This window comes from Pinus tabuliformis, chromosome 1_2, assembly GCF_031772625.1.
Source record: "Pinus tabuliformis cultivar Carrire ecotype Pingquan chromosome 1_2, CPIR1, whole genome shotgun sequence".
Lineage (NCBI taxonomy): Eukaryota > Viridiplantae > Streptophyta > Pinopsida > Pinales > Pinaceae > Pinus > Pinus tabuliformis.
The window spans coordinates 763,661,715-763,684,712 of NC_142298.1; the positions used below are offsets into that span (position 1 = coordinate 763,661,715).

Sequence of the window (22,998 nt, forward strand, 5' to 3'; positions counted from 1 at the left end):
AGAGAGCCCTCTCCCAGCCTAGTAAGGATAGCTACTTGGCTAAGCGTGGTTTGTGGTTACCTTGGCATTGCCTTCCTTTATTCTGAGGTTCAATCCAGGTGATAACACCTACAAAATAGTTCACAAGATAGCCACGATCAAAAAAACATAACAACACACATCCAAAATAATTCATAAGCGTTAGTGTAAATGAAATAGCACATATCGCGAACATAACAAGAATAGTCTTACTACATCCATGACATATGCATGAAGATGTGTCAACTCTGATCTTTTATTAAAAGTGAAATTTCCAAACATACATTTGCAAATGACAAATCACTAGCCTCAACAGTGGAACATGAATCCAACACTTGCTTATCTAAAGAAAGATAATCCTATTATTCTAAAAGGAGAAGCCAAGGCTCTCAACAATGCTCCCAAGCTTTCGATCCTAAGCCAAAATCCCCTTAGATGGGTTATGAGGGTATATTTATAACATATGAGATAACTATTCATCTTCCTTCACTAACCTTTGGACTTCCCTCATGACTCTTTGACTTCTTTTATCTTTTTCCAAACTACTAACCTTTCCTATTCCACAATTGACACCTGGACTTTCACTTACAGATTATTTGAAATACAATATTACAAATACCCATATAAGAAAAAAATGGGTAGAGTCGAACAAAAAAAACCTAATAATACAAAACAATAACTCAAGCTTGAGTTTGAGGAAACTCTAGTTTGATAGTTTCAACTTGTAGATCTTCAGTCACATAGTGATGCCAAGCTTTGTATTGTGTAATGATTTCCTCAAACTTTTCAATGGGATTAGGCTCGAAGAGGATTCTAGCCTCAATTGCATGCAAGTATATTGTCTTGGAGCCAATTTGTGTTTCCTTCTTCAATAAGAAGAACATGGTGTTGATCTTGACAGAGCCACCAATATACTTTTGCGTATCATGTTTGTTGACCTCCAGGTCCCCTCTGGTAGTAATCTCCCTAAACTGGTCCAAGTATTCTTCAACTTCCTATCTAAATGCATTTACTCCTTTTGCTTCTATGAGTGCGTCAATGGAAGGGATATTATGGGATTTCGCCATAGAATCCACATTGTTGTATAATCATGCATAAGAGGAAAAAATGTTGGTGATGAAGGTGCGAGGTTGTGTGTTTCTTGTATGGCATCCAAACTTTAGCATTTTCCAACATAGATTGATGTCTCGTCTTCTTCACCAACTCAGGTGGTGCCCCTCTATACTTCATTACCCACTCATGCACAACAATGATAGTTGCATGGACAACCTTGAGAGATTTTTAATTCTCTCTTGATTTCTAATGTGTGTCGTGTAGGCGGGCAACTGCTTTATGCATGGTGACTAACTCCTCATAGAGGTTCCTCATAGTTTCTCCCAATGCTGATACTGCACCAAGTATATCTACTTTCAATTCTTCTAAGTACATCTATGCGGGAGCTGCTTTCCAAACCTATGATTAGAGTTTTTCAATATATTCCCTTGTAGCTTCTAGATTCTTCACCATTTTTCTATTCTTGGTCATCAAATATTTTATGTTTGACTTGGAAGCTCTTGCGAAGGCCAAGTTGGCTACAACAATAACTTCAAGATTCTTCCTTGTGTCCATTATGTTCATATTCTCCTTCATAAAATCAGGATGTGCGAGATCATCTGGAAAGTGCTTCTTTCTAGCTTGAACAAATTTCTTCTAAATCTCATCATAAGTAAAGTTGTAGATATCCATAATCAGACCTTCACCAAGAGAAGAAATCTCCTCTTCATCATTTGGAGCTTACCCTTCTGTTGGAGGAGAGGGAGACTAAGTCATGATCTATTGTGCACAAGGCACGAGATTGACATCCTGATTCTACTGCTCTAGCTCTACCTCCATGTCCTAAATCATGATCAAGTCTTCAATCTCCTAGGCAAGTCCCTTATCCTGATGTTGCTTGCATTCTTCTTCAAGTAGTTGACTCCGCTCTTCTTATTAGGCTTTCTTTAGTATTGTTTCTTCCTCCTCTTTTCTCCTTAATTCTTCTTCTTGAATTCGCCTCTCTTCTTGCTCTTTATGCTCTTATTCTTCCTTTTTCCTTGACTCCTCTTCTTGCCTCTTTTGTTTCCTTCTTCTTTCTTCTACTATATTCAACTTTAAGATAATTGGATCTGCTTTGTATTTTCGGCTCTGCTCCTCCATTGGATTGTGTACAACCTTCCTCTTAGACTTTACGCGCACTAGGTTTCACTTCTATGATGGTTCTGCTTCTAGAGTGGCTTCCTGTTGTAGAGTCACATGCGATGGACTTGCAAATTTGACTGGTGCACAGGGCTTAGAGGCATTATAACAATTCTTGATATTTTCCTCCTGTGGTATAGAATAAGTCTTGCTTGGCCAATTGAGGTGTATCTTTGCACAATGTTTCTTGCAACCACTTCTAAGATCATATGTGTGGTATTCCATAAAACTGAATCTGAAATTCTCTAAATAATTTCCTTTGGTTTATGTAGCCTAAATATTATTAATGTCATATGATCCTATCTATAAACGAAGAGTGGGACAAGGTGCTTTATTCTTGCTCTGTAAGACTCCTGATAAGCCTGTCAAAAGATGGTATGCAACTTCCTACATGAATAATTTGTCAGTGGCATACATCGGTAGTAAATGTGAAGATTTCTAACAACCAAACAACCTAAGGTAAGTGCCATCACGTGAGGCAAATCGATCGACAAGTTCTACTATTGTTTCCATAACTTCATGAGACATGTAAGATGGCTCTTCCTCAAATATCATCCAATACAATACTATGATGAAGTTATCAGTCAACTTCTCCATGACTCCTCTATAGATGGCCTCCAAAAGAAACTTGTAGTAGATATGAATAACAAGCTCTTTTGGTGATCAAGTCTGGTTAATGCCAGGGAAATAATTTTGAGCACATATCCCATCCAACAAGTATGCAGACGTGTAGAATCTGGCTTGCTTACCCTTAGGAGGTTTCTTTGCGTTTTTCACATTGATATTTAACTATTATGCTAATAAATCCAACCAATTGAACAATTTCCCTTCATTTACAATCTGATCCCATCCTTCGACAAAGGTCTCAGCACTCTTTTGACCATAGATCTGATAGCATAGAACTATCAAGTACTCAAATAGCTTTCTTAGATATTTGGTCTTGTAGGTGTTGTTGGGTGTCTGGAAGAATTTGGATGGATCTTTCACTCAAACTTTGATGACATCTTTAGTGCTTAGATAACCGGTGATTGCATAAAAATAAGAATTCGTGTATGCTTCTGGCAAAGGTAAAATATACATCAGCTGAAAATCATGTGCCATGTATGAGGAAAGGCGTTGTCCACTAAAATTGTTGAGAATAATTCTCTTTGAATCTATGTGCGATAGGATCCAATTGATGATGTTTGCACAAGGGAAGACCGAGAACCTACATGCAATTTTGTGAAATCCCGACTTCTGGAAATTTATGTAAATGTGTTTGCCTTCTAGATCTACTTTGAAACTAGTTGCTTTTGAATGCATCTTTTACGGTGTCCCTTGTGATATCTGAATCTTTCTTTATGAAGAGTTGAGTGTCTAATATAATATGCAAGGTGACAGGGGTTCTCTCAACTACTTTACCAATGTTTTTCTCTGTGGTGTCTTTTGAGGCTGATCTTTTTGGAGGCATGATGACGAAAACTGATAAAAGAGAGATAATTTTAAATAGAGGAGGAATGACCTGTTATAGAGTTTTATGAACCCAACGTTTCAGACTACCAAGTGAGTCCATCATCAAGGGCTGCGACAATAGATATTCTAGAGATAGTAATGATGTATCCATGAGCTATAGTTAAGGTTATATATATAGGCTATGAAAGAAATTAATCTAAGATATTAGGTCGACCAATCTCCAATTTTTTATAATATTCAGATTTTTTTTTTAATTTAATTAATTTCTTAACTTAATTAATTAAGTTGTTTAGTTAATCAATTAATTTGTTTAATTAATTAATTAATTGTTAAATTAATTAATTAATTGTTTAATTAATTAATTAATTCGTTAAATTAATTAATAAATTTGTTTTAATTAATTCCCTAATTAATTAATTAAAGAGATATTAATGATATATCCATGAGCTATAGTTAAGGTTATATTTATAGGCTATGAAAGAAATTAATCTAAGATATTAGGTCGACCAATCTCTAATTTTTTATAATATTCAGATTTTTTTTTAATTTAATTAATTTCTTAACTTAATTAATTAAGTTGTTTAGTTAATCAATTAATTTGTTTACTTAATTAAATAATATGTTTAATTAATCAATTAATTTGTTTAATTAATTAATTAATTGTTAAATTAATTAATTTGTTTGAATTAATTCCCTAATTAATTAATTAATTAGTTTGTGTAATTAATTAATTAAACCAAATAACTAATTAATTAATTTGTTTAATTGATTAGCTAACTTGTTTAATTAATTCACTATAATTTCATATATAATTCCTATTGTTTATTTTCTAATTGCTTTAATATGAGACGATTATATGCTTAATTTAAATACAAGTGTTAACATGCTATTGTAATTAATAAGTTATGATTTTAATTTATTTTAATGTTATCAAATGATTAGTTATGAAATAACCAATTATTTGATTTATATGTTTATTTATGTTTATGTTTTATTGTTTGAGGATGTTAGATAATGTTTCCTTGATGAATTGATTTATATTTAATTAATATTTTAATGAGAGAAGAGGGATTAAATTATTAAAAAGGATATGAATTAATTATTGATTCTTCAAGATCTCAAGGGTTTCCAGGTGTTCCTTAGTTTTAATCCATCATCTCGGTTCAAGTTGTTCTTCCTTTTTTCTATCTCAATGGCTTCTTTGATTTTCCTTTTAAGATAGTGGTCTTCTTTTCTAATTAGTTTGACTTCTTCCATGCAGACATAATGAGAGGAAGAGTGAACATGTTCTACTAAGGCTGATTTTGAGGTCCTTTCTCTTCTTAAGTTAGCAGTGTGTTCTTTAATTCTGATGTTAAGAGACCTACCTGTTTCACCTATGTATTCTTTTCCGCATGAGCAAGGAATAACATAAACACCTTTTGGAAGGTTAGGGTTTATGGGATCCTTGACTGAGTTGAATAATTGTTTGATTTTGTTGGTAGGGGTGAAGGCTACATTATTATTGTGTTTATTAAGAATTTTAGTAATTTTATCAGTGGTGCCTTTTATGTATGGAAGGGAGACCTTAGGAGTTGATGAAATTTGATCTTTGATATCATTATTATTCTTGTTTAATGATAGGTGCATGGCTTCTTAATTGTGTTCCTATTATAGCCATTTAATTCAAACACTTTGTGAAGATGGTTGAGTTCATTATTTAAATGGTTAGGATCAGATATTTTGGCCACCCCAGTGGTTAAGGTCCTAATGATGCCAATCTTTTGTTTAGGGTGGTGATGAGAATTTGCATGAAGATATCGTTCTGTATGGGTTTTCTTTCTATAGACTTGGAAACCAAGTGACCCATCTTTTTTGGTTAGAAGGATATCAAGGAAGGGAATCTAGTTGTTATTTTCAATTTCAATAGTAAATTTTATATGGTCAGAAAGTTTATTTAAGTGATTGAGGAATAGGTCAAGTTTTTCTTTTCCATGACTCCATTTGGCAAATATGTCATCAACAAACCTTTTCCATTCTTCAGGGGTGTATGGAAATGACCTGAGAGCCTTCTGTTCAAAGTGCTCCATGAAGATGTTGGCAACTATGGGGGATAGAGGAGAGCCCATAGCCACACCATGGGTTTGTTCATAAATTTTACCTTTGAAACTAAAGTAAGAGGATTTTAAGAAAAGCTCCAGAAGATCCACAATTTCTTTATCCGTGATGTTTCTCATGATATTAATAGCTTCATCAATAGGAATCATAGTATATAGAGATACAATATCAAAGCTAACCATAAGATCATCATCCTTCATTTCTATGTTGTTAATCCATTGAACAAAAGAATATGAGCCTTTAATATAAGAAGGGGTATTACTAGACAGGGGTCTAAGTTTTTTGGCCAAATGTTTTGCCAAAAGATAAGTAGGGGAACCTATGGTATTGACTATAGGTCTGAGAGGTATGTTAGGTTTATGGACTTTAGGAGCACCATAGATTCTAGGAATAATGGAACTATTAGGGATGATTTTCTTTTTTTTGATGTCATCCAGAGATGATTCTTTGATTTTCTTAATTACTTCCCGCATAATTTTCTCACTGGGATCTTTATTAGTGATTTTATAACAACCACTGTTATTTAGATGTTCCTCCATTTTATTGTCATAATCAGTTCTATTCATAATTACAGTTGCGTTGCCCTTATCAGCCTTTAGGATGACTATGTTTTTATTTTTTATGAGGTTGTTTAAGGCTCTTTTTCTTCTAAGGATATGTTAGATGCAGGAGGTTTAGAAGTTCTAAGAATCTTAGCAATGTCTTGTCTGATTTCTTCACTTTTTGCTATATCTAGGTTTTTAATAGCTACTTCAATATTACTGATGACCTCCTCCACAGGTATTTTATTAGGAGTTATAGCAAAATTTAGACCTTTTTTCAGGATGGATTCAGTTGCATGATTTAGGTGGACATCTGATAAGTTATTGACCTAGGCATTATCTAATTTCAGACTTTGATTAGGATGTATGGTTCGAATTTTAGATGGGCTGCTATTCCTACGAGGGAAGCTGGAATTTTTGCAAGCTATATCTTCGTTGTTTCCCTCCAAAGATTTATACTCTTGCATGTTATTGTCATCATGCTCCATATCTACGCTGTTTACTCTTGTTGAAATACCGATGCTGCTTTTCTGGGTGCTTCTTTTATCTTGTTCTGCGCTATTACCTCTTGGTGATCTGTGAGCAAGATCTGTTTGGTAATTAAAATTGGATTGCCTTCTGGAGTGCGTGCTAGATAAAACGTTAATAGTATCAGTGTTGTTCACGAAGGGTTGTGTGTTAATGTTTTTTGGTAAAGCATTGTCAGAATTCGGGATTTGGTTACTGTTAGAACCCTGTAAACTCATTGTATCTACACTAATTATGTTTCCATTAAAGAGAGATAAGCTGAAATTTTTTTTCTACATATACTACAAGATGCACTCATGGTGAATACAAATTAGATCAAGCAAATTAGTTCATTCAACAAGATTAAAGTAGCAACACAGGCATTAGAGAGAAGGATTGCACAATTTTTTGGTTGAAGGTGGTAGACTAAGCGCATGAATTGCACAGTTCGCAATCACAGCGTGAAAGGGAGGAGCTTGAGGCTTGAGATTGTGCAATGTGTAGTCTCAGTTGGGTTGACTGAGGGAGGGGACTATGCATTGGGTAGTCTCAGTGGCTAGGTTTGAGGCGTAGAACTGTGCAATGCATATTTGGGAAAGTAAGTGACTATTCATTGCAGAGTCTCACAGGCCAAGCATGAATCTTGAGCCTTGAGGATGTTAATTGTGCATTTGGGAAGGGAAGTTGCTAACAATGATTGCATAGATCTTCCCCGAAAAGAGAGAGAAAATTATCATATCTGAGTGCTGGGTCAAGAAGGAATGTATATCAGCCTCAAAGGAAGTTAGATCAGTGAAAACCAAGTTCCAGAAATAAGCATAGAAAAGAAAAAACACACATGCACAAAATGACCCAACAACAACAACTGTTGGTAGGAAAAAAACAAGAAGTCGATGCGCCACTTTTAAAATGTGAAAAGCTAATAAAAGTTAAAATACCATCTACTATGAAAATAAATAGGAAAAATAACACTCATAAAAGAAAAAGTGACAAAAGAACATAAAAAGGCGACAAAAGTGACACATGAAAAACTTATCTGGAAAAGCACCACAAGCTAATTCGAAAGCTCCTTAATCTCATTGTGAATTCTAGAGTTATAAGATAGAATGTGAAAATGAGATTTATAGGCATTTATTATATAGATCTAATCGTGTTAGGGTTTATGAAGGACATGCCTAAAATCAAGGAAAAAGTGACACTTGTCTTAAGATAAAAGTTAGTAACTTTGTGCCACTTGTCGAATATTAATTATGCAATCCCTATTTTCTAGGGATGAGAACTTATATTTTTCTAGGAAACTACCAATTCACACTGGCATAAGGGACTACACAATTCCCAATAACAATGGATTGCATAGTTCACTGCCTCAGTGAATTACACAGTTTTTGACTCCGGGAGAAGGCTCAACGCAATTTCTGTGCTCAAGGGTTGCCTATCTTAAAGGATTGCACTCATTAGGGGAATTTTGAGGTCTAAAATGGGCCTCCTAAGAAAAATGTACAACAAAAATAAACTTTATAATAACCAATAGCATTCAAGATGATGATGTCAACCGTGGGGGATGATTCACCTTTTTTGAAGTAAAAAAGTAAAAAAAATAATAAAATAATAAACTACTTTTTCAACTCGCATTTTCAACTTGCCTCCCTAAGGTTTTACTCAAATTTCGAGCGGGAGTACTCATTGAATGCAAAATTTAATTCCTCATCCAAGGAGTACCCATATTGCATACTTTTAATGGACCCTGCTACATGAAAAAACATGATTGCAATCATGTTTTTCATGTATTTCTCATTTTTTCGTGTAGTAGGTTCCATCGAAAGCAAGCAACATGGGTACTCCTTGGAGTAGGAATCAAATTATGCATCCAACGAGTGTTGTTGCTCGAAATCTAAGTAAACCCATAGGGAGATAAGTTGAAAATACGAGTTGAAAAATTAGTTTTTTCTTTTCTCGCTCTAAAATTTGATGATGTAATCAAATATTATTTTATTATTTCCACTATTATTTTATAATTTCCTTAGGAGGCCCATTTTATACCCCAAAAATCCCCTAATGATCCATATCCTTGAGACCTAGCACAATTTCCATAGATAGGGGATTTCATAGTTTCAAGATGGAAGAAAATGCTTAGCTAATATCAAAACAACCTTATAAAGACATCACAAGCATTGCATGCAAATATAAGTCTTCAAAATTAGAAGGAATACTTGATGACAGTGAAAGATGGATCCTTGTGGACAAAAGGTAAGCTCCAAAATCAAGGCATAGGAAAATTTTTGGATGTGGGTTGTAGTAGTTACAACACAACAATTATGAGAAGAATGGAGAAGTGGTACCAAACTGATCATGAGGTATGGGATATGTATCCCTTTCTGGAGATTTCCGGTTGACCAAAACCTAAAGAAGGGACCCATATTTTCATGGTAGGAAGCATGTGTGAGGGTAGGGGACTTATTTTTGAAAGGTGGCAAGTAAAGAGGAGGGAATAAATAAAGTTGTAAAGTGCATGTAGTTGAGTAGAAAACCAAAAAGGGAAATGAGATTAAAAAACAAACATAGAGGAAAAGATAGAAAGAGGTGACAGAAGATAAGAAACTTGAACCTTGTATGTGAAGGAGAGTGGTCTTCACATCCTCTACACTTAATTTAATATTGTAGTACCCTAACAGAAGATTCCTATTAAGGGATTGGATCTAGCTCTAGGGCGGCCAAATACAAGAAATATTGCGGTGAAGATAATCCTATAGTTGGGTGGAGAGTGGATCTCCCTTATTCAGTTTCTAGCAAGCTTGAGTAATGCAGATAAGTGTATTTTCTCACTCTATTAAATAAAATCAAATTGCTATTCAATGTTGCAGGGTTATCGCTATGTTGGATTTTGTATATATGTGTAACGATAATTATGGTGAATGGTTCTGATTAGTAGCTATAATATTATTTATTACAAAATTTTTATACAAAGATAACCTTTCACATAGGTTATATATGATAAATATATGCTTCTGATTCACAAAATGAAATGGTATATTTGTTTATAATGGATATATTGGCTCAGAGTCTCACAAATGTTGTTATGTTATACTATTGTGTATGTTTTGTAGGTATTAGGGCACTTATCAACAATAATATGAAGCTTTATGACTGTGTCATTTGAGACAAGAGGGTTAACTAGTTACTAGAAGAAATGTAAGATTACCCAAAATTATAGCACTACCCATATTCAGAGATACCAAAAATGAACCTGCAGCTATATAGAAAGTGAAAACGGAAACTTTCTCATCTTCAAATGCTAATATTGATATTGTGTCTTCTCTGTATTGCACCAAGATGCAAAGGGCACCACTTAATTTTTTTTTCCAAAAAGCACAAATCCGAGATGACATGGCGTAACTCATGGAACCAATTGTGCATCCATGAAACTACATAGAGTCTGTATCGCATTAGGGTAATTTTAAGGTTAAAATGGTCCTAAAAATGGTACTAACAAAATTAACTTAAAAAAAACCAATAGGATTCAAGATGATGATGTCATCCCCAAGGGAAACTATTTTGGAGGGAAAAGAAGAAAATTATTTTTTTAACTGTATTTTTTGTTTATCTCCTTATAGGTGTACTCAAATTTCAAGTGTGGAAACATGTAGGATATGGAATTAATTCCACATTCAACAAGTACACACCTTGAACACATCTTAGAAGACTCATATTGAAAAAAACTGAAAATACATGAAAAAAGCATGTTTTGGAGGGAAAAGAAGAAAACTACCTTTTATTAATTGTATTTTTAGGTTAATCTCCTTATAGTTTTACTCAAATTTCAAGTGTATAAATCCACATCCACTCTTATACTTCTGAGCAGACTCACATCGATTTCAACACTTTATTTTCATGTATTTTTAGTTTTTTTCAATGTGGATCTACCTAGAAGTATGCATAACGGGTACTCATTAAATGTGGAATTTAATTCTGCATCCAATGGGTGTCGACTCTTGACATTTGAGTAAACCTAAGTATATAATATAACAATACAATAAAAAGGGTAGTTTCCTTCTTTTTTAAATTTAAAAATCCATAACTATTATTTTATTATTTTCCTTAGGAGGCCCATTTTAGACCTCAAAATTCCCATAATGTCTAACTCCACATCACCCTGCCTCCTCTACGCCTTTCTTATGTTACACTTACTTCATGGTGATGTCACCTTGCCACATGTCATCCAAAACCAACCCCTTGGCCATCCAAAAGGTCCATTCTACCTACCATATGTCACACTAACAACATTCGACATTAGTCATATTCCCATTCCATTTGATCCATTTCCTCTAGAATCCTTATGTGGCATCCACGTAGCTCTACCCAGCCTTCGTGGCATCCACCACCTCATTCTCAATTAAGGGTCCCACAGGGATAATACCTTTGTGCAAAATCATGTTCCCATTTATGGATGGAAGAGACTCCTTTCATGCTCTCTTTCAACTATGCTCTAGTCCAAAGAAGCTTAACCAAAGGCCAGTGCTAAACGAAAGGCACTGTCATGAAATTTCCCATCGTCAAACACAAATCCTTGACGTCGCTCCTTTTTTCTATCGTGTAACTTCAAAGGAGTTAACACTCAACAAAATGGCATAGGGGTGATATTAATCTCTAACCATTAGACTAACGTTAAACCCACCATTAAGGTAATCATGACTAATTAACATTAACAAAAGGTCCCCAATTGGAATACAAGTTTGTTCTTTGCAGTACTTTGACTTAGAAATTCTAAGGAATTCACCCAAAATTTCCTTGGAAAATAGTGTTGCCCCAAATGAAATATCATACAGGGATGAATCCCTCATTCCAACAATGATATCTTAGACATTATATTCTTCCTTAACACAACACCAACCATATAATTTTAACAGTCTATAAGAAACATGGACCTATGATATTCATTGCATAACAAATGATGTAATTTACACACGATAACAATTAACTGAGCACATCGATCATTCATTCAAACCACGTAAATAACTTTGTAACTCAGTAAAGTATCAACAAACATAGAGGCCCCGTAGCTCCTCATAACCATGAGAACATATGAATAGCATCTAATCAATAAAAACAATAATAATAGTGTTGATACACATTCATTGTCTTAACACATAGAAATATCATTTATCATATACAGTGTAACATATGTACAAGTAAATATACTTATGTGATTTACTTAAATGACTAGAAATTGAGGGAGGGGCATCAACTCTCCACCCAACCATAAGCCAACTATACTGCAATATTTCTTGCAGTTAACCAACCCTGAGACGGATTCAGAGTCTGAGGAGTTAAGTGTTAAAGGGTATTCACACCAATAATCGGTTAGACATGAAATAAAGAAGAATATACCATTATTCAGGTGGTTAATTAACTACCCCTAGTAGTAGCACCATAGTAACCCTCTTAGAGAATTCAAACCAATACAAGTCAATAGATAATAAAGGCAAGAACCCACTATTCAGGTGGTTTATAAAAAACCTCCAATAGTAAGCACCAAAATGACCCTTTAACCAAACCAAACATTAAATACAGGGTCACACCTAAGTCTCAGTGATGCACTATTCAGTTTTAGTAGAATGAATACATTATGTGGTGGTTTATCATCTTTCTAGAAAGCACCCTCGTGATTTATCAACCCTAATGCAAGCGTTGAGTGATTCAACACCATTGAAATCTCACTAGCTAATGAAATTCATAGGAGCACACCACTAGCCTTAGCAAAACATAGGGATCATTATCATGATCATATAACATAGACTAGGAAAGGTCATTTCACCCTTAAAAATCCATATCTGCTACCAATCTCGTGCTCTGCACCCTTCTTAATCAACACTCACTATATTTTTATTCTTGAGCTCTCTTACTCCCCTATCTCATTGTATGTATGTTCTTCCTCTTGCATACCATCTCCCATTGTCCCTTTTCCTCACCTCCCTTCTTTTGTGTGTTGACCACTCCACATGCTCCATAAGAACCAGAATTGTATGGGCTTGTCCTTTGCTCAGGAAGCCCATACACAATTCAATGCTTGTACTAGAAAGGAAATAATTTCTTCATGGAGATAGGTGGTAAATTAAATGTAGTGGTTGGGCTTACACTCAACACAAGAAACTCCTCCTACGCAAGCTTTGAATCTGTGTCCACTCCTCAACCCATCCATTATTTACATAATAGTTCATAAAATGATATTTGCATGAGGGGTGAAAAAAAGTGTTGTTACATGCACCTCAGGATCAAGCCTACTGATTCCACCCTTCTCCTCCAAATATTTAATAATATTTAAGTTTCCACCTACAACCTAGAGCTCATATTAATGAGGAGATTAGATAGTTTTGATATCTGTCAGGAAGGAAAAATTTTCCATGGGAATATTAGGTCCATAAATAGTTGATAAACATCCCAACTCTTTTTCTCTAACATAATAGAATCATCTTGAAAGGATACGAGGTAATGTGATTCATTAGTGGAATGTTACTTGAAGAGGGTTACAAAGAATGGAAATCCCTCTTGCTTTACCTATAGCATCCACAACCATTGTTTCACAACCATTCCAGCATCTTCTTATGATATCTTGAACATTTTTGCATGAAATTGTAGTTTCCTTAATCATGATTATAAAGTGTTATTTCTTCCTTATTCAATCCCTAAGATACCTTTTCTTACCCAAAAATTTTAAGGCCACAAAATTTTTAAGAAGTGATTTTCATTTAGAAGAGTGTTTGGAGGAGGAAAATACTTTTGGCAATGCTTTCACTTGCCAAATATTTATTAGATGTTCACCCACATTTTGGATTAAATCCTTGGTGGCTTGCCTAAAGATTTTCTTTGACTCCTTATGCATCTTTCCTTTCCCTTTACCTCTTTGAGATTGGATACCCAAACCCTTTACAACTGATTCAGGCACACCCTCTAATGCTAGTGACTAAGTCTTAAGTTTGAGGTGAGTTTAATGATACTACTTTTTTTGGAGATCTGAGATAGATTTGGGATCCTTCTTCTTCCATTCTTCAAGTTGTTTTACCAACATCACTTCCTCATGGCTCAAAATATTGATCTCCTCCTATGCATCCATCTCAACATCATATTACATGGGTGTTTCCTTGGCATGAAGGTTTTATTGGGGCATGCCCGGGGATTTCCTATTCGGAGAATATTTGAATGGTTTATTCACCTCATATGAGTCTAGATTCATCAAATCATCTGGAAACTCAATATTTTTTCCATGGTTCAAGAGTGTAGCATATTTGTTTTCTCCTGGGTTAACGGACGTGCTTAAAGTGTCTAGTGTATTTTTGGAATTTCGTTTTCTAGCTGCAACTTTTTGAAACTTGTCAACATCAAGTTTCTAAGGTTCTTCTTATGTTTCTATCTGTTAGAGTGGAAAATCATGAATCAAATTCCCATACTTGTGACAACAACGACATCAAAAGGGCACATGTTTGTAATCTAGGATCTTGCATCAAACTTCATCTTGGTAAGAAATTTCAATAGACTCTAGTAGTGGTTATGAAATGTTCACGTGACACAAATTCTAGCATAAGAAGTATAGTGGTCGTGTCTGGTAACCTCTAAAATCTTCACAAACAAGCATATCAAATTTCTAATACCCTCAAGAATTTTTAGATCCCAAAAATCCTTGGGTAAATAAAACCCCTAACCCACATTGGTGCTACTAAGAACTGTTCTTTTTTTGGGCTATAACTTTCCTCCCAGAATCTCATAAAAATCCCTGCATTGTTAAAAAATTAGCGGTTGTTTTCAAGCGCATGGGCCCTATCTTCTAAACTAGAGAAAATAATCATGAAAAAACCCTTGGTTCCCAGTTTAAAATTTATCTAGCCTTTCGGTTGCCATTTGTTGTGGATCCATTTAACCAAATCCCTCTCTGCCAACCATAATCCAATAAACTTGCAGATACCAATGTGGTTTTTCATAAACTAAATATAGCCTTCCAAATTATTGGCCCAAGCCTCATATTTAAGGTTTATAGCAACCTTAGGCAAGCATTTTCTTGTGAATCAAGATTTTCATTGTGTACTCAGGATCGTTTCACAATTATTACCAGCATCGTGCGAAGTACTTGAGCCCTTGATAATAGATTATGTTTCCACACTCACTGTTGTTTTATAGGAGGGGTTCTCACCCCTTCCCACATGGGAATTCATTCAAAAAATTAGAATCAACTGAAGAAATAGTATTCAAATCAGAAACAATTACTTACTAAGATAAAATGACCACGAAACAAAACTACAAAAAAAATCATAATAAAGAAAATCTCGCAATTGTTCTATTACAGAAACAATAATCACAAAGGAAAAGACTCAAGATATTTTGCTAAAAATATGTCCTTCATGGGAAGTTTGTGTCTCTAGTCAAAATGGAGCTTTTTGTGGGCATGAAGCGATGTGGAATCCTAGGCATTTTACATTTAATGCCTTCAGGTCCTAGGTTGGGAATATTTTCATCGGCTTATACAAGGGAAAATATCACCGAATTTACATTCCCAATATCTATGCTCCCTACAACAACCACAAAACTTTTTACGAGATGGTTGACACAACAGGGATCCTAGACATTCACTCATTGATTGTTGCAGGGGGCTTAAACTTCATATTGGAGAAAGGAGAATGTTAGGGTCACAAAGAAAATATGGATCCATTAGCAGGTTTCTTTAAAGATATCCTTAATTGGAAGATGCTTAGGGATAATTCTCCCTATCCATTGTGCCTGACCTAGAGAAATGAGCGTTCTGGGGTTGATAGAATAGCAAAAAGGATTGACAAGTTTTTTGTACATTCTTTTCTGTGTAAAGAGAATGAAGCGGATGCAATATTTGTCCTTTTTTCTTGAAAATTTCAGACCGTGACGCTATTAACATGGAATGGAGTGACGAGAAGGAACTAAATACATTACCTTTTAAATTAAACCTCATGTGATTGAACAAACCAGATTTCAATGAGTTGGTTCATCACTCTGGGAACTCCCCTGTTGCACCTAATATTAACAAGTTGTTAATGTTGATAAATTAAAAATTAAAGAGGTTAAAATTAGAGATGAGAGATTTGGTTTCCAAGTGTAAAAAAGGCCTCTCGGTGGAGCTGAATTCCATTGAAGATGAGATTACACTATTCATGGACCCCACAACACCTGGATACTTTTCAGAACAATAACAAAAGGCTATTTTGAATCTGGTGGAAAGAAAAAACAAAATTTTGAAACTTCAAGACAAGGAGTGGCACATAAAGAGTCAACTGGCTTAAGATCAAAGGTGGGGATATGATGCAGGAAAATTTGAATTTTTTTGTTATGTTCACTTCCAAGAACCTGCAATCTTAAGAATACCAAGGACTCTACAGAAATCTAATTACCCAGCTAGTTGACTATTACAATCATATAAATACATTCATTAACATACATGCAAAGATACTACACAATCCATAAGCATGTAAAAATTTCATTTTGAAACCAATTACATATGTACATGTTTTCCCTGATTATACATTCATTTGACCATTAGTTCTCAATTCCCATATGCTTACAATAAATAGAATTAAGAAATATAATATATTTTTGAAATCCTAAAATCACTCATCAATCACTCCATAATAATATTTCCCTAAATCCTAAAATCACTCCCTGATTTATTCCAGAAAGATCTCATGATTTATTACCTAAAGTTTTCATAATTTATTCCCTAAATGTCTCATGCCTTTCAAGGTAAATTATATTTTTCCTTATGGACAAAATCTTAGTTATCCAAAACTTTTATAAAACTAATCCTATCCTAACAACTACACTTTTCTATAGATTTTGGAAACCTTAGAGATTTTCCATCTCATATGGGTTTTCATAAAATTTCTTATTTTGACTTGGAATATTGGATGCTTCTGCATCAAACTCCTAAGGTGAAAAAGAATCATAGTCTCCAGAACATGTATTGATGAAGCAAATCTTCCTAGATCAGAAATTTTGTTTTGCAGTTGGTAATTTTCCTTGTCATGTTAATGTTGCTTTATTGTCATCTTCTTCATTCTTCCAGGCTTCCAAACTTATGCTGCAATTATCCTCCTTCTTTGCTGATGTATACTCACTCTCTCATCGCCAAACCTTTGTTATCTCCTTTCTTTCCTATGACATGGCTCCTCTGGGACACTTTAATCATCATCCTTTGGCACAAGTCACCCATTCCTTGCTGGAATTTGTTGTTTCCTTCCACTAGATTACCAGGATACAAATTGTCTAGAGTTGCTTCCATCATTCTCTACATTTTCTGCGAAACGCATCATCATTATTGTCCCCTTGTTGCATTTTTTCCATGGGAAACTCATTCTTATCATTTCTTGCACTGTTGCAATTCAATATACTCTTTGTCCTTAGATTGTTCAACCAATATTATAAAAAATTCAATTCAACAACAATAAATTGCATGTCCACTCCTTTCTAGCTTTGCCCAGTCTCTCCCTATGGGTTTTTTACTTTATCATTTGAAGTATCTCTAAGCCAACTCTTTTTTCTCTGCACATCCTAGTCCTTTTTGAAAATTCCATTACTTGCACACATTGCATCTGCACATATTCACTCCTTATTGGTTATATATGACAATCTTGTCTCCTCCATTGAAATGATAGAATCCTGAGTTGTCATTTCTTCATTCCCTGCAAACAGAAAACATTCATTAGTTTTAAAAACATGAGGTCTTGAGTTCTTTTTTGGTACTTCCATCTCTCTTTCCTTACTTTCTCCAAGCATCCTTAACCAATCTCTGATCAGATGCCTCATCCATCTTCTTTGATTTCATGCGCACAACTTCTTAACCAGCCATTTAACTTTCTTCTTAATAATCCATCTGCATTTTTGGTCTTCAACTTTTTGTTGTAGAAGTTCCATAACTACATCAAATTGTACTTTAATCTCAGTGAGTTCTCTATTAAACTCTTCATTACTCGTTTTCTTCTTGATGTATTTTATCTTGACATCTTCCTTCCTTATGCTATGGCTTCCACCTAAACCTTTTTCATGAACCTCTATGGTCATCATTCTCTCTATATTTGTCACCTTATCCATGATCAACAATGAACTGTAACCAAGCCTCTCCTTTGTAGCAAGTCTCCTCTTCTTGCTACTCAATAACTCATTAAGCTATCTTCACCAGCTTAACCTTTTGGTATTTTCTCTAGTTCTCTCCTTAGAACCTTCTCTTGGAAATTATACCCACACTTACTATGGAATTTCACTTTGACAACTTCTACCCAACTATTACTTGTTGGAAGGCATCCTTCTTCTGGGTGCAATCCTCAATTCAAAAGAGCATACCAGCTCTGATGCCATTTGATGCAGGAAAATTTGACTTTTCCTGTTATGTTCACTTCCACGAACCTGCAATCATAAGAATACTAAGGACTCTATAGAAATATGATTACTAAGCTAGTTGGCTATTACAATCATATAAAGACATTCATTAACATATATGAAGATACACTCCATAATCCATAAGCATGCAAAAAATTCCATTCTGAAACTAAATTCATATGTATATGTTTGACCTTATTATACATTCATTTGGCAATTAGTTCTCATTTCCCATAGGCTTACAATAAATAGAAGTAAGAAATACAATATCTTTTCTAAATCCTAACAGCACTTCATAAATCAACCTTTCCTAAATCCTAAAATCACTCCACTATTTATTCCAAAAAGCTCTCATGATTTATTCCCTAAAGCTTTCATAATTTATTCCCTAAATCTCTCATGCTTTTCAAGGTAAATTAGCTTTTGCCTTATGGAAAAAATCTTAGTTATCCATAGCTTTTATAAAACTAATCCTATTCTAACAACCACTAAATCTCTCATGCTTTTCAAGGTAAATTAGCTTTTGCCTTATGGAAAAAAATCTTAGTTATCCATAACTTTTATAAAACTAATCCTATCCTAACAACCACAATTTTCTATAGCTTTTGGAAATCTTAGAGATTTTCCAGCTCATATGAGTTTTCATAAAATCATAGGGAAATAATTAATACAATCGGTTAGGGAATCAATTCCCTTGGTGAATAAAAAGATCCCTACTCTAGTCAAAATATATTTTGAATTGGAAGTTTAGATGCTCCGGCATTAGGATAGAAATACAAAAAAAAATCATAGGGTTACATCTAAAAGAAAAATTTTCAATTCCATATGGGTTATCAAAGAAGAATTAGGTAGACATCTTTCTTCAGTTAAGGATATCAAGAATGAGGCATCCCTTTCCTTTAGCAAGCAGTTAAGGGAACAAGAATAGGACTGCATAGTAGAGAAAATGGAGTTCACTAATCTTTTTCTAAGAATGGTAAATGAAGATGAGATAGCGGACATGGATTCAGAGGATGATCTTTTTCAAACTCTCAAAGAAATGGAAAAGGTCAAGAGCATGGGATCCGACGGCTGGCTTGTCGAACTCTTTCTCTTCTTTTTTATCCTTATGGGCCCAGACTTGATGCTAATGGTGGAAGAATCAAGACGCTTATGGCTAATTCCAGGTGCAATAAACTCACTTTTATCACTCTTAACTCCTAAAAAACCAATCTTCATTTCTCTTACTATAGATCCATTTCGTTATGCAATTTTATTTAGAAAATGATTTCTAAGCTCCTGCATAACAGAGTTAAAAAGATTCTATCTTCGCATGTCACTTTGGAGCAATTTGGATTTTTTTCAGATAGAAGAATACAGGACGCGGTAGCAATTGCCCAAGAGTGTATTCACTATATAAATACAAGGAAGCTTAAAGCATGCCTTATGAAATCGATCTTAACAGGGCTTATAAAAGAGTGGACTGGGAGTTCCTCTGTATGATTCTGTATCAAATTGGTTTCCCACAAAGGCATATCAAAGGGATAATGGCTTGCATAACTTCGACATCCATGGTTGTTCTCATTGATGGTGTGCCTACCAAATTTTTTACAATTCATAGGGGACTATTACAAGGATGTGCACTTTCTCCTCTATTGTTTATCCTAGTAATTGACGCTCGCAGTAGAGGTATCAAAGTCGAGAAGGAGGCTGTCTCAATAACAGGTTGTAGGGTTTTAAGGGACAGTGCAACATCACACCTCACGTTTGTGGACAATTTCTTCTGGTCTGGGGAAGTCAAATTTTCAGAGTGGGAGGTTTTCTACCAGGTATTCGACAACTTTGACAAAGCAATGGGCCTTATCATTAATAAAGACAAATCGAAGATCAATTCTGATGATGGGGCTTCAGAGGTAACCCCCAACATATTTCTTATTTGTTTGGGGTTAAATTTGACCCATGTATGTCCGATTTAAATACCCGGCCGCTATTTAAAACCCTCCAATTATAACATCACAGACTAGTCCTGGCTAGTTGCAAAATTTGAAAAAAACTGACCTGTTTGGACTGTAACTGCCTTACTAATGGGGGCAGGGTAACTCTGGTGAAGGTTGTTTTGCAAGGTATACCGGTATTCTGGATGCATTTATTATACATCCCCCAGGTTGTCATACATAGAATTGATGCAATTATTGCGAAATTTCTCTAGTTGGGCGTTGGCAATAATAAAAACTTCATCTTATCAGCCTTGAAACCATCACTAGACTGGTTCGTATGGGAGGATGGGGCATTCGAGACTCTAGGTGGTTTAACCTTGCCTTATTATACACAATTTATGGTGTGTATTAAATGAAAAGGGTCTTTGGCAAGATATAATTTTTGGTAAATATATCCAGCAACAAATCCTGGAGGATTGGGTTGCAGCTAGGGAGCTATAAAATTCCAAAGCATCTATCATTTGGTGGAGCTTGATGATTTTTAACCCTTGGTTATGTGGTAATTTTCATTGACAGGTGGGTGACAGACAAAATATTCTTATAGGACTAGATGCAATTAAGGGACTTCCTGGAAACCACGTCCTTTCTGCACCCATCATACTCATGCTCAAACTACAAGGGCTTCACACTCTCACTAGCCTCTGTGAAGGCTTCTTTTCACTACTCTCTTCTTCTACTTGGCCACATGCCTGGCAGATTGGCCTTCCAGAGAACCTTGAAGTTGAACGGGAACGTAATCGTAGTCAATTGTGCCAGACTGGTATCTCTTTATCCCCAAAACAGGACAGAATGGTATGGGCAGACATGTTGTTACTAGGCGTATCTCTACCGAAGAAGTATACTAATATATATCACAGATAAACCGACTGATTCCCTGTGCAGACTTGACTGCTTAGATGTGTAATTGGGAGGTTCCTCTCAAGCTTAAGTGCTTCAAGTGGTTAACTATCCATATATTAATTCTGACCTAGGATAACCTGACGAAGAGAGGCTTTTAGGGGCCATGGAGATGCCAACTCTGTGGGCTGGACTCGAAAGGCAGCATACATATTTTTTTAAATTTCCCCTTCGCAATATCCATTTGGGAGGAAGTCTCCAGGTTGTTGAAGGTTAATGTTTGGGTGGATCGTACATCAATAGTTTCTTGCCTCATCTCCTCGACATCTAGAGAGAGATTACAAAGATGTGCCTCTATATATTTTGTGGGGGATATGGCACTCCAGGAATGGTTGTATTTTCGAGGACAAACCTCTTGATGTTAGGATCTCCATCCTGATGATAGTTGCATACATTTAGGAGATAGGTCCCTGGTTCCCCAAGGCTCATTCTCACTCCTTATCCTTTGTTGACCTGATAGATACTTTACCTATTGGATATTTCAATGGGGCCTCCTTTGGTGGGCAGTGTGGTTGTGGATTCCTTATTAGGATAAATCTCTCCCTTGCATATCGCTTATTTTGGTTCAGAGGTTTCGACAATAATTGCATGGCTGAAATGGTGGCGCTTTGGGGAGGGTTGCAATGTTCCCTTGGGTTGATATTGATAAGTTCATGATCGATGGAGACACATTAACCATCATTTAATGGATATCTTGAGGTCCTTTCTTTATGCAATTAGATGTAGAAGATCCAGTCTTTTCTTTGATCTCTCCTTCGAACATGTTTACACAAAACAAAATTCAGAAGTTGATGCACTATCCAAGCGAGGCTCCTCTATCTTTCAGGGGCTCATGTATTTTGAGCACCTAGTTAATGGTTCATTCTGTGGAGATGGTTCTTTTGAGATCTAACTTCCTTGGCCTCTCTCTTCTCTATTTTTTTCCATACTCTCTAGCAATTTCCTCTCAAGTTTCCTATGGATGTTCTCTCCCTGATAGGTTTTTTGGGATGCTTTTTTCATAAATACATTTCTTGCCTTTTCTCTATAACTATTTTCCCTATTATAGTAATGCAGTTTACAATTTGGTTCAATTATTTATTGTTTTGTTATATACTTACATAAAATTATAACTCTTTGAATAAATATTCAAAACATCGTAAACACTTCTTTTTCAATAAAAAATGTTTTTTCTTTAAAAAAAAAACCACCTAACCCCATCAGAACGGACCATTACACATAAAATTAAAATAACAAATGATAGCATTATTTTATATTTTAAAAAAATAATGTGAAAATATCTTACATAGTTTCGATCCATTTAATCAATCAATAAAACTAGTGAGAAACATAGTAAAACTATGTATACATGGACGTTGGATAATCAACATTCATTTTTTCAATGAATATAACTATCTAAGATAAAGCGGATCAATGAATACGACTATCTATTTACTTAAAGCCATTTATGGGACTAGGATGGTTAGAAATTTAGAATGGGACGCTTTTGGTTATAAACCACCTATATCTGCAGTATATGATAAAGCCTCTCACCACTTTTCCATGGTGCTGAATTTGTATGTAAGCTTGAATTTCTAAAAATTAAGTAGATCTAAATATTGGTCTGATAAGTAACATTACAAAATATAATGAAATTAAAATACATAATGCAATGATACATACCCTTGCGAGACTTTTTTTCTTTCAACAATTCCCTCGCCCGTTGAACAATCTTGTTAGCCAGCATCGCTTCATCCCTATTTATCCAATGTGATGTAAATATGTTTTGAGAACACATTTAAGAAATGATTACATTTTAGACTCAGATATTGGAATAACGAATATAAAGATATTTAAAAACACCATTACAAAATAGATAATTAGATATTATAGTTATAAGTAAAAAATTATAATTATATATGTATTAAATT

General features: G+C 34.8%; 1 protein-coding gene across 1 annotated transcript in view; it reads right to left on the minus strand.

The window, feature by feature from the left end:
• Positions 1-17,441: 17,441 nt before the first annotated feature.
• Positions 17,442-22,998, minus strand: part of LOC149208058 (toll/interleukin-1 receptor-like protein) — an 89,038-nt gene continuing 83,481 nt past the window's right edge. The window contains exons 2-3 of the mRNA XM_089398225.1: positions 22,751-22,824; positions 17,442-17,521 (exon numbers count right to left, since the gene is read on the minus strand). Coding sequence (XP_089254351.1) covers positions 17,442-17,521; positions 22,751-22,824 — 154 coding nt within the window. The remainder of the gene's footprint in view (positions 17,522-22,750; positions 22,825-22,998) is intronic.